Raw genomic sequence first — 12,637 nt, forward strand, 5'->3', positions numbered from 1 at the left:
TGTGTTTTGATTGGACGCTTTGGACACCGCCAGCCAATCAGCCACACTCTTTCTGAAAGCAAGATTGTGACATTGGGGAAACGAAAGTAAACTCATTACTATGTAGGTTCTACATCTCTGTTACTTTGTTACAGTCACAATATAATTTACCACCGATTTCTTAAACAAACACTTTATGAATACATATGAGGAAAAGTGATTTTGATAATGCTGTTGCATTGACAAGCCTCAACTACCCCGTACATCAATGAACAAATTTTTGCCTACAACAACGTTACTGTAACAGTGCTGTACTAGGCTAAGTTACATGTAACGTTAGGTCGGTATAACCGCTATGCTTAGGAATAATACAAAATGTAGGTAATTGTACGATTTATAGTTAGAATTAATAATCACAACAGTTAAACTATACAGCACGTCATATGTCATAATATAGGATTAAAACATGCATGTTTCAGAGCGTTTCATATATTATTCCCAATATAGAATAAATAAGAATATATCCCAGCCTAAAAGGGACTTATATTTTAGGATCTTTTGGATTTTTAGAGTTTCTGTACATGTCTGTCTATAAGTACACCAGAAACATATACAAATCATTATGGCATAGTGTCAAGAATAATTTGTTTTATATTTAATTTCTTGTTCTAAATGCTGCAAATTGACTTTATATTTTCCATGTCAATGACAATAAAGAAGGAAAATAGTATTCTTAGCAAGTTTAAGATTAAGTTCACTTAGATGTTAAATTAGACAGCACTGTATAATAATGACATGATTCAGGTGAAAGAAGAAAGCATATCGCATATCTATTTTTTTCTTTCTTTTCCATAAATGACTATACCATACATTTAACTGCCTCACTTTTTATCCTGAGCATTGGCCAATGTGATTAAGACTGATTTCCGTATTCTGGTTGAGACATCTACCACATATAATATAAAATAGTACTGGTATACAAGTTTTGCTCCTGCTTAAGCTGAAATTCTCCACATCAACAGCTAGATTGTGATATGACTAGTTGACCTCAGTGCCGGTGTACTATAATGTGACAGGCGGGATGTCTTGTTATGGTAGTATGTTTCACTGACAAGAGCTAATTTGTACTCCATGAGACAGTACAACTCATGGACACACCTGCACTCACTAAGCCTACATATAGCACACATATTACATACACATTCAATGTAGCTACTGAATCAAACTAAGAAATTTTTTTAAAATCTCTTTTAATTTTTTTTTCCTGAATCATTTTAATTTGATCTTATGTTGAGAAACTATTGAGAAAAAACCCCACCAAATTAAAGAGTAGACATTAAATGAGAAAAGTAAGTTAGAAATGATTTACATTTTAAGATCATTAAATTGATGTTGATTCCAAATATGGTGGTATACATTTGTAATTTTAATTTCATTATTCACATATAGTTATAAGATATTTTTTTTTCTTTTTTCTTTTCAGGATGATAATTGTAAGCAGTTGAAACTTACCCCTGAAAAATGTTCAGACAACTTCTCTGTATGACAGATTTTTGGTAATCAAATAACTAATTCTTTGGAAAAATACAACATGGCCAGATGTTGGTCAAGAAAGGTTTTATGGAGGATTACAACAGCTGCCATCATTGTTTGTCTGATTGGGACTTTGCTGTTGATGTTTTACAATGTTGAAGAAAAAGGAAAAACAACATTAGAGAAGCGACGGAAAAAAGTTGTAGCACCCCTTGAAAATGAAGACATACTTGCAGCTCTAAGAAAAGAGGTTGATGAAAGATTAGAGGAGATAAAATACACTGAATCAGAGAAGAGTAATCTAACAATGTCTGAAAAGAAGATTGCCGGAAAATTGGTTCCTGAAATAACTTTGAAACAAAAGCAACCAGATGTTCATAGAAAGAAAGAGGTGGGAGATATCAACTACAATGTTCATATATTTTATTATCCATGGTATGGTAATCCGAAAACAGATGGAAAATATTTACACTGGAACCATCCATTTTTGCCCCACTGGAATAAGAATGAGGCAAAGAAATGGCCGTCGGGACACCATGATCCGCCTGACGATATTGGAGCCAACTTTTATCCACAGCTTGGGCCCTACAGCTCCAAAGATCCAAATGTAGTAAGAAAACATATCAAAGACATGAAGTATGCTGGCATAGGTAAAGTTTATTTTCTTTTGTATCATTTTTTTGATAAAATGATTTTCAAGCACCATATTCGACACAATAAGCGTCACCATCCCTATAAGTGCCCCTCCCCTTAATTAGGCTTCAATTTCACTTACTTCTAATTGAATACAGACTGAAAATATGACAATTCAGTTGGTTTCTTTACTGATTTCTTTTGCAAATTTATTTATGGCTTTTATACTTCATAGAATGATATTATAAAAGGCTAGTCCAAATTTGTTTCTTTAAAGTGCCCCCTTGCTTTAATGTTTAAGCGCCCTGGGCGAATATTGGGTCAAATTTGGTAAATACCAGATATTTTTTGTATTTTTGCAATTTCATAGGGTATACCCATGATCATGAAAATTTGATTTAGAATTGAATAAATCAGTTATCAGTTCAGTAGTCAAATTATACAAATACTGTATATTCCCCAACATCTGTCTTAAATCCAGATTTATTGCTTGGTTTGAATGATAATGCGCCTCATATAATTTTTCCTACCACCATACATTATGTTCAATGTAAATTGGATTGGTGTTACCTAGGTGTTGTAGCAGTATCGTGGTATCCTCCTGGCGATGCAGACTCGGAAGGTGAGGAGCCTGACAAACTCATGCCAATGATCTTAAATATAGCAGCAGAACAAGGAATCAAGGTAATTGTTAACAATCTTAGTTACAAATATAGGCTAAACGTCCTGTTATCAACCAAAGTCATTTAAGGACTCACTGGGTTTGTTGATAGAAGAAAGCCAGAGTCCCCAGAGAAAAACCACTGACTAACGGTCAGTACCTGACAACTGCCCCACATGCAATTCAAACTTCCAACTGAGTGGTAACTTCTTGGCCACCGCGTCCATTATATATAAGGACTCATCCACATCATTCCATCATTGGCCGATGTTGTGAAATGTTAAAAGTTGTAGGATTTCAGTACTAAATGGGCCTTTGACTGATTTTAGAAGGTGTGTGTCAACTCTATGGTATGAAGCTTGAATTTATGATTAAGCTGTGTAGGGTTTGTTGCTGTCTTGTCTGATTCTGAAGTATAGCATTTACATGAGAGGAGATAATCTTTTTTAAGAAAAAAATTGTTTTACTTTCTAGAACGAAGCTGTATACCAATGAAAATATACATGAACAATATAGTCATTGTTTCTTTCCACTGCAGCATAAAAGTTATTGGCCAGGGTGGGGATATGTTATGATTTTCTCGTTCCGCCCATGTAATGCAGATATGGTACATGATTCTTCTTATGTGATGCTTATAGTAAGAACTTTAAATTATATAAGTGTAGCGGGATTGGACTGGGTCGATCATCGGTGACCAAGAAGCTCAGTCGGTAGAGCACTCGGCTAGTGTTCTGAGGGTCCCGGGTTCGAATCCCGGTCTGGCCGCTACATTTTCTCATCTCCTGTTACATAAGAAGTTTCTGTAGGATACATTCAAAATATGTGTATATATTGGTTGGTGTTTCATAGAGTTGTCTCTCTTCTATCTGTTTGAAAATTTTGGAGAAAACAATTTGAAACATCTAGTAATATAGTGACCAATTTCATTGTCATGACAAATGCCTACTTTGTATGTTCTTGCACCGCAATGCCTTTCTTTCAGATTACATTTCACATTGAGCCATATAAAGGTCGTGATCACTTGACCATGAAAAAGAACTTGAAATACATAATGGATACATATGGAAACCACTCAGCATTTTACCGCCGCTATCACAAAGATAAGAAAAAGATGCTGCCAATGTACTATATCTACGATTCTTATCAAGTTAGTGCCAAGCTGTGGGCAGATCTGTTCAGTCCTAGCGGTAAGACAACTGTAAGAGGTACTGAACTTGATGGATTTTTCATTGGCTTACTTGTTGAACAACAACACAAAGTACATGTCTTTTCTGCAGGATTTGATGGATTTTATACCTACTTTGCAACCAATGGCTTTACTTACGGAAGTAGTTGGGATAAGTGGAAAGATATTCAAAAGTTTGCTCAGTCACATTCCAAGATGTTCATTCCAAGCGTTGGACCAGGTTATATTGACACCAATGTTCGACCATGGAATGCGAAAAACACACGTAATAGGAACTCTGGGGTGTACTACAGGGACGCATTTGAAGCTGCTTTTAAGGTTAAGCCTAGCATCATCTCCATTACCTCATTTAATGAGTGGCACGAAGGCACACAGATAGAACCAGCTGTCTCCAAGAATACTGGCAAGTATGTATACCTAGACTACGGTAACAAGAAGGGACCTCGTTATTATCTTGATCTAACCAAGGAATTAACAGACAGGTATTCACGTATTTAAGATATAATACATCATAATTTGAGCCCCTCACCCTAAGTGAACTTAAATCCCTTGATGGAGTTATTAGAATTATCAAAAGCACTCTATTATTGATTATTTATATACATAATTGTGCCTATACTGACAATAACTTTTTGGATCGTGATTGTTATTCACTAAACTCGACATGGCATAATGAAAAAAGGAAAGGTTAAGGAAAGCCTACTATACAGGGTCCCACGAGTCCTTACTAATATAGACATTGTGTTCAAAATGGTCAAAGCCAATCTTGATCACCTGTAATAATCATCTCTTTCTTCATTCATTTTGTTCGAAACGTTTAGGTTTTATTTTTTTACACCTATTTGTGAACAGTATTCAGGACCATTTTATTGTTAAAGGGCCATTTCTTTTGGTAAATGAGGACCAATGCTTTGCACAATTTTTCATCTAAGCTTGCAATTTTCAAGGAAAATGCTATTTTTATTGGCACCATTCCTTCCCAAACCCAAATAATGTTTTTGGCATTATTGTGAAATCAGCAACCTCGATACTGCTTTGCGTTTGGTGCACTGTACCTGCGTTTATGCTCCAGAAAAAATCTTTAAGTAGTGTACAAACCTCGATATTTGATTCACTAAAGCGTAACTTAGATGTCAAAACTGACAATTCACACATGGATACACCGTATGTCTACATCTTGGACACAATCAGTTCATAAAACGTTAATTACATACATTGTCTTATCTGAAGCTGGGCGGAAGTGCTGTGTATGGTATTTATGGTATACTATGGAGAGTATAAAATGGGTTTACAGTATGCTCATCCTTAGTAAATAAAGTTTATTGTGATGCATTAAAATGCTAATACATACAGTCAACCCGGTCTTTAAAGTGTAGTTTTGTTTAGCATAGATTGCATTTAGACGGTAGCCGGTGGCATATCGCCGGTTGCAAGTTGGTTTGGGTTTCGCTTCTGTTGGAATGTTGCCAAAATAATTGGTATAGTGTCCAAAATAGACCTGGGTATACTGTGGAATCTTCGTTTAAAAAGGAACTCTCAACAGCATGAATACATTTTGCGATATTTATTGAGATTGGATACAAGAAAACAAGACGACACCGCCCCTAGCTACAACAGTTCCACCGACCTGCTTGCTAGCCCATGGCACATCCCAGACACCTGTGACATTAGCTACACAAATGACAAACCCTCGCCGGTTTTATCTGCCAGTATCACGGATGCCTTGGACTCATTCCTCAAGGAACTAGAGAACTACATTCTATCCCGTTCTTCCTAGCAATGGAGAGGATACCCCTAGACTTCCAGTCCATTCACATCAATATTGACGATGGCCTTGAATTACCAGCACCTCTACGCCCTCCTACCACCATACCGGACGAGCAATCACATGAGGCTTATGCATCTCTTATCAATTACTCTTTATATAAACAACTTTATGATAAAAAAACAATCAAAAGACTATTGTTTGCTCATACCCAAGCTCAATAAATATCGCCAAATTTAACGAAGATTCCACAGTTTGTCAAAATACAAACCCCAACCCCTCCCCAATATACCCAGGTCTATTTTTGAATACTATACCAATCATTTTGGCATCGTCCCAACATTAAATGATAGTTTTTTTATCTAAATAACCAGATATGCAGTTTTAGCGATGTTGTTACTTAATTCTGATTTCCATTTTACCATATGTTATAGATATTTAGAGTGATTTTGGCTGTTTTAAACTTCAATATTCTAGTCCCAAACACGTCAGTATTTTTATACGACGCTTACCTCCTATGTAACTGCTGATCAATGTTGCATACTATTTTACAACGCTTGTGTGTGTATACATTCTTGATGTAATACAAGATAGTTAATTACCTTTTTTGTTAAACAATTGATTGCTAGGATAATATATATTTTTATAATGTAATTTGAAACTATAATAAGCTAGCATACATGTACGTTTGGTTAAAAGTATTACTAGTATATATAGTTAATTTATTATTTACATAATTATCACAAATGTACATACAGTTGTATTTTCATTGAAATTTCGTATTTCATATTGTGATTACCCCCCTTTGTTACAGATGACTTTATTATACATGCACATGTTTTGTACAACATATGTAACATTATTGACGGGCTAGTATATATGTTCGCTAATACGAAATTGATGTTCGTGGTAGGGTCAATACCTCTAGTCCAATATACATTAAATGTACATATTGCACATGAAAATGAAGTGAACATTTTGACATAACATACTACTTTTGTCCGAATAGGGAAACTTAACATTTACAGTCTGTATAATATGTAAAATATTACAGATGTTTATATTTGTACAGGTTTCTTAAAGAATATATCACCTTATGTATCAGACTCAATATTTGCATTTTTAACATTTTAGTCTGAAATATATCTTGGTTGTTAAATCTGAGACATGGAATGACGAAGTTACCACGCCCAGTGATCGTTTTACAATAGCATTCATCATTTGGACAATTTATCATTTGTATAGTTTTTTTAGTCAGGACCATTAGAGAACATTGTGATTTTCATAAGCATCTGAATTATAAAAAAATAACAGTATGGTGTGTGTAAGTATAAGAATTTCAACTGTGTCACTTTTGTGGAATGTTATATGAAGACCGCGTTACTCATATCGTTCTTTACTATTCAAAAACAGAAGATCTACGAAATGGCTTTTGATGCCTGTTCATTTACATTGTACATGTTTGATAAAGATTTCAATTTCATTTTACGTTCACTTTGAGATATTTATTTAATTTACGATGGTAGTACTGTACATATGTATACACTGCAATTTAGTATAGTCGTTTATTTTCGTGACGATGATATTTTCGAGATTTGCGGGTCATCGACGTTATCACTTTTTGGTCCGTGGCATATAAAGAATTAGCTGAATTATATACATATGTATAGTCTTGAAGCCAATTCGGAAACTTTTTAATCCCAAGTTTTTGGCCCAAATCGCGAAAAATTTTACCCACGAAAGTAACCGGTCATACGGTAATTTCGACATAAAATGTTTGCTCTGCACTGTGTTATTTTTGTAGAAAAATGCTTCGTAAAAGGTGGTGTTATCTGTATGTACTACGTTATTGAGAAGAATTCATTGTCAAACACTACCATATTAATTAATTCAGGACTGCTTGTAACTCATGATTAATACAGTGAGGTATTTTGCTGTTGTCCTATATTCCTATTACAGGTCTTATTAGTGGTAAATTACGGTAACTATCAGAGGGTTGTATTATAAAAGGTTGTCAGATTACATACATAGACATTATAGGTCTTATTAGTGGTAAATTACGGTAACTATCAGAGGGTTGTATTATAAAAGGTTGTCAGATTACATACATTGGAATTATTGGTGTTATTTGTGGTAAAATACGAAAAATATGTGAAGATATTTTATTTAAGAAAATATGATTGTGTATTTTAAGTTTTGAAATTATAAAAATTATTTATTCCACTGCGATGCTGTTTAGTCTCTTATTTTGAATTCAACAAATCTTATACGAGTTCTACTCACAAAGCAAGATATTAGAACCTGCTGCAATCAAGTGAATGATCCATCAATATAAATTGTTCGTTGGAGTAACGTTTTAATACGGTCTCCTTTGTAAGCATCTAAATAATGACTAAATTAAACTAAATTATGACGTTTGTGGTGGTTAACAATTTATTCAATGTTATTTAGGAAAGTGTTATATTTTGATCTTTGAAGTTGGCAACGTGCTCGTATCCATCATTTGAGATCAGCGATATACACAGTATATTTTATATTGATACCCATGTTTCATTCTCTGGGATTGGGATCATAATACCAGGTATACTAAAACATACTTTATACATTTGAAGTTTGACACTTCTGTCGATTTCTTCATTATCTGTTTTTTTTTTTTTTTTTTTTTTTTTTTTTTTAATTTGTAGGTGGAAAAAATATCGTTATTTCATTTGGACAGTTTCTTTTACCTGTATGACTCGAAGCGGTGTCATTTACATTCTTGTTAAAGGTCATCTGGGTTATAACCATCGTGTTCTTTCCATAAATTGTCCTTTTTTAAACTTTTAAAGTTTTATTTTTCGGTTATCTGTCCAAAAAGATGGATGCCAAAGTCAAGAGTTGCCAAGCTTGTCAGATGACTGTTAAAGCCATTGGGCCTTTTGGTTATGATGGCCTTGATTTCTGATAAATGACCCTTTTGTCTTCTGAACCACTGATAGCTGTCTAATGCTTTCTAGTATTAAACAATATCTGTATTTGTTTGATGATAATCGGTCGCTATCGGACCCTGTCCTCATTGGCTTGCTCCATTTGTTATCGTGCCCAAATTTGTGAACTTTACTCTTCGTTATCATGTCATTAAACCCGTACTTCCTAGTGTGTGTGTGACTGGCGAATCATTTCTCTGCTTAGTAGTCGATCACACGTATGTGTTATTATAAAGGACTCCATCGGTCGTTGTATAGGCAATTTGAATTCTGTGTATTGTGGTTAGTGTACAAATCTTGTCTCAAAAATGATGAGATCAACTTTTCGGAGAAGAACTGTAAGGGTCGTTTCCCACAATATTAATGTGAAGAACGATAACGAATCTACATTGAAAAAGATGTCAAATTACGAACTGCTTTCACGAACACGGAGAATGTCCGAATTTGAAGCCCCGGACAAGGATTTTAATATTTACACTGTAACTCCTGTATCTCCGGGAGAAAGTGCATGGATGTGCTGTAAAAACAGCAAGATCATGACATTATTTAACAAAGAAGGCACTGTGTTGATGGAGATTGAATATCCTGTTCGTATAAATGGTGTGGATATCGACAAAGTTACGGGAAGTCTCTGGACGTCTGGAGCAGGTGGAACAGTAATGGAACTGACTAAATCTAGTAGAAAACCTGTTTTCAGATTCACTGTAGATTCTACCATACTGTGTTTATGTTACACCCATAACAGCCAAATAATTGTTGGCATGCCAGGTAAGCTGGTTCTCTACGATCTTAACGGGAATGTGATGCTGGCCTCTGACGCAAAACATAATATATTGATAGATAGTGAATGGTTTCCTTCGATAGATTCGCCTATCCAGGTAACGGACACTGCATCTGTGTCTGCTGTTGACGTTTTCCTTACTGCAAATACGGGAACTTTGAAGCCAAAGTCTGGGAATGACAATTTACATCCAACTTGTGACGATTCGGCAGTAGAACCCAAGTTCAACCAACTGCTGGGAAAAGCTGAATTAGAGGCAGCAGACAATTTAAATGAGGCCCATACATCTACGTATCAGGATAGCACAGAGCTATTCAATCGAAAGAAAAGTGATTCTGAAAATCGTACAAGGCCGTTGGTTTGTACCCCTCATGTTGTTAGGGAGTGCCCTGTTACAAACAATATTGCCACAGTCGACTTGGACTGTCTGAAACACGGAGGCAATGGAAGCAGGCCGTTCATTCTGATACTCAATAACCAGTTCAAGGAGAAGCGTAAATGTTTCTTTCCTGCTCGATACCTTATCAACGACGTAGCCTATGACAGCGCTGGAAACTTGACAGTTGCCGACAGTTTTGGATCCGTATTCCTCCTCAGTGGCAGTGGGACGTTTATAAGGAAAATCTTCACTCCCGCTATCGCAATGCAGTCGTATGTTCTTGGAGTGGACCACACAACCAATCTTCTTTGGACAGTTTTTAAAGACTCGATGAACTTGTCGAAGGTGAAAGTGCTGAAATATATCAAAGGTGAAAAATGTCTGTGTAGCCGACATTTAAATATTTCTAAATGTACAAGGCTATGAGGAAACGAAACGGTAGATTTGCAGAATGTTAAAAATCAAGAATGTGTTTACGCGTTATTTGGATTTATATCTATTGTAATGAATAGAGGATGCATGTTTATGTTAACTTATAATTATAAACGTGAAAATATTGCAGAGATTGTCTCACAAGGACTTTTACACAAACGTATCATTACACACCTGGTAATTGGAATGTCTATATATGATGTTAATACAACAAATTTCAATGTGGACATGCAAATGAATTAGTGCAATTTACAAACTTATGCTCCAAAATTTGATCGCGCCAAAATACATACGTTAACTTAAAGTATATCATTATATTTTCGTAGGGAAAGCGTCGTTTCTCCTGGTTGTTATGAAACAGAAATGTAAATTAAGAAAAATGTTTGTTTGACATATTACTGTATAAGAGCTCTAAAATCTCCTTATTTATATGATTAGATGTTTGTCCACCAGTCTTAACTCTAGCGGATATTTCCTTAGCATAGATAGTACATGCCATCACATGTAAAGTATAAAAAATAGCATCACTATATCAATATAAATCAATCGAAAGTTTCGTTTGTGCGATCATTAGTAAGACGGGGGGTCTCTATCATTTTTGCCTTTTAGGTGGTAGAATATTATTTCCCAATTATACTGGTTCAATAAACTACCTGATGATAAATGATGATATATTCATAAGTTCAGAATATGTTATATCTTAATAGACGTGTCCTATCGTGGCCTCGAACTCACCAAATCACCTACACACTGCGCCACATCCACGTCCTCAAAGAAGGAAGTTTCAATGGTGAAGTGATGGTCGATCCGATATTCTGAAATTTTTATGATAGATTTGAATAGACATAAGTAATTCTGTAAACGGACGGCTTTGCTAGCATAGTCGTGAGCTTAGTAAGTTTACTTAAATATTTGGAAACAAATGTTTGAATGACGTTAATGATAACTTAAAAATAGTGAGTAATTTACAAATATAACAGTCCCTTAGTGATCACTAGTAATCTACAAATATAACAGTCCCTTAGTGATCACTAGTAATCTACAAATATAACAGTCCCTTAGTGATCACTAGTAATCTACAAATATAACAGTCCCTTAGTGATCACTAGTAATCTACAAATATAACAGTCCCTTAGTGATCACTAGTAATCTACAAATATAACAGTCCCTTAGTGATCACTAGTAATCTACAAATATAACAGTCCCTTAGTGATCACTAGTAATCTACAAATATAACAGTCCCTTAGTGATCACTAGTAATCTACAAATATAACAGTCCCTTAGTGATCACTAGTAATCTACAAATATAACAGTCCCTTAGTGATCACTAGTAATCTACAAATATAACAGTCCCTTAGTGATCACTAGTAATCTACAAATATAACAGTCCCTTAGTGATCACTAGTAATCTACAAATATAACAGTCCCTTAGTGATCACTAGTAATCTACAAATATAACAGTCCCTTAGTGATCACTAGTAATCTACAAATATAACAGTCCCTTAGTGATCACTAGTAATCTACAAATATAACAGTCCCTTAGTGATCACTAGTAATTTACAAATATAACAGTCCCTTAGTGATCACTAGTAATCTACAAATATAACAGTCCCTTAGTGATCACTAGTAATCTACAAATATAACAGTCCCTTAGTGATCACTAGTAATCTACAAATATAACAGTCCCTTAGTGATCACTAGTAATCTACAAATATAACAGTCCCTTAGTGATCACTAGTAATCTACAAATATAACAGTCCCTTAGTGATCACTAGTAATCTACAAATATAACAGTCCCTTAGTGATCACTAGTAATCTACAAATATAACAGTCCCTTAGTGATCACTAGTAATCTACAAATATAACAGTCCCTTAGTGATCACTAGTAATCTACAAATATAACAGTCCCTTAGTGATCACTAGTAATCTACAAATATAACAGTCCCTTAGTGATCACTAGTAATCTACAAATATAACAGTCCCTTAGTGATCACTAGTAATCTACAAATATAACAGTCCCTTAGTGATCACTAGTAATCTACAAATATAACAGTCCCTTAGTGATCACTAGTAATCTACAAATATAACAGTCCCTTAGTGATCACTAGTAATCTACAAATATAACAGTCCCTTAGTGATCACTAGTAATCTACAAATATAACAGTCCCTTAGTGATCACTAGTAATTTACAAATATAACAGTCCCTTAGTGATCACTAGTAATCTACAAATATAACAGTCCCTTAGTGATCACTAGTAATCTACAAATATAACAGTCCCTTAGTGATCACTAGTAATTTACAAATATAACAGTCCCTTAGTG

The 12,637-nt window shown here is 34.8% G+C and overlaps 1 protein-coding gene across 1 annotated transcript in view; it reads left to right on the top strand.

The window, feature by feature from the left end:
* Positions 1-111: 111 nt before the first annotated feature.
* Positions 112-12,637, top strand: part of LOC138323669 (uncharacterized) — a 39,709-nt gene continuing 27,183 nt past the window's right edge. Inside the window, exons 1-4 of the mRNA XM_069268448.1 lie at positions 112-356; positions 1,463-2,162; positions 2,720-2,829; positions 3,789-4,399. Coding sequence (XP_069124549.1) covers positions 1,571-2,162; positions 2,720-2,829; positions 3,789-4,399 — 1,313 coding nt within the window. The 5' untranslated portion in view covers positions 112-356; positions 1,463-1,570. The remainder of the gene's footprint in view (positions 357-1,462; positions 2,163-2,719; positions 2,830-3,788; positions 4,400-12,637) is intronic.

Source organism: Argopecten irradians, chromosome 1 (assembly GCF_041381155.1).
Source record: "Argopecten irradians isolate NY chromosome 1, Ai_NY, whole genome shotgun sequence".
NCBI classification, from domain to species: Eukaryota; Metazoa; Mollusca; class Bivalvia; order Pectinida; family Pectinidae; genus Argopecten; species Argopecten irradians.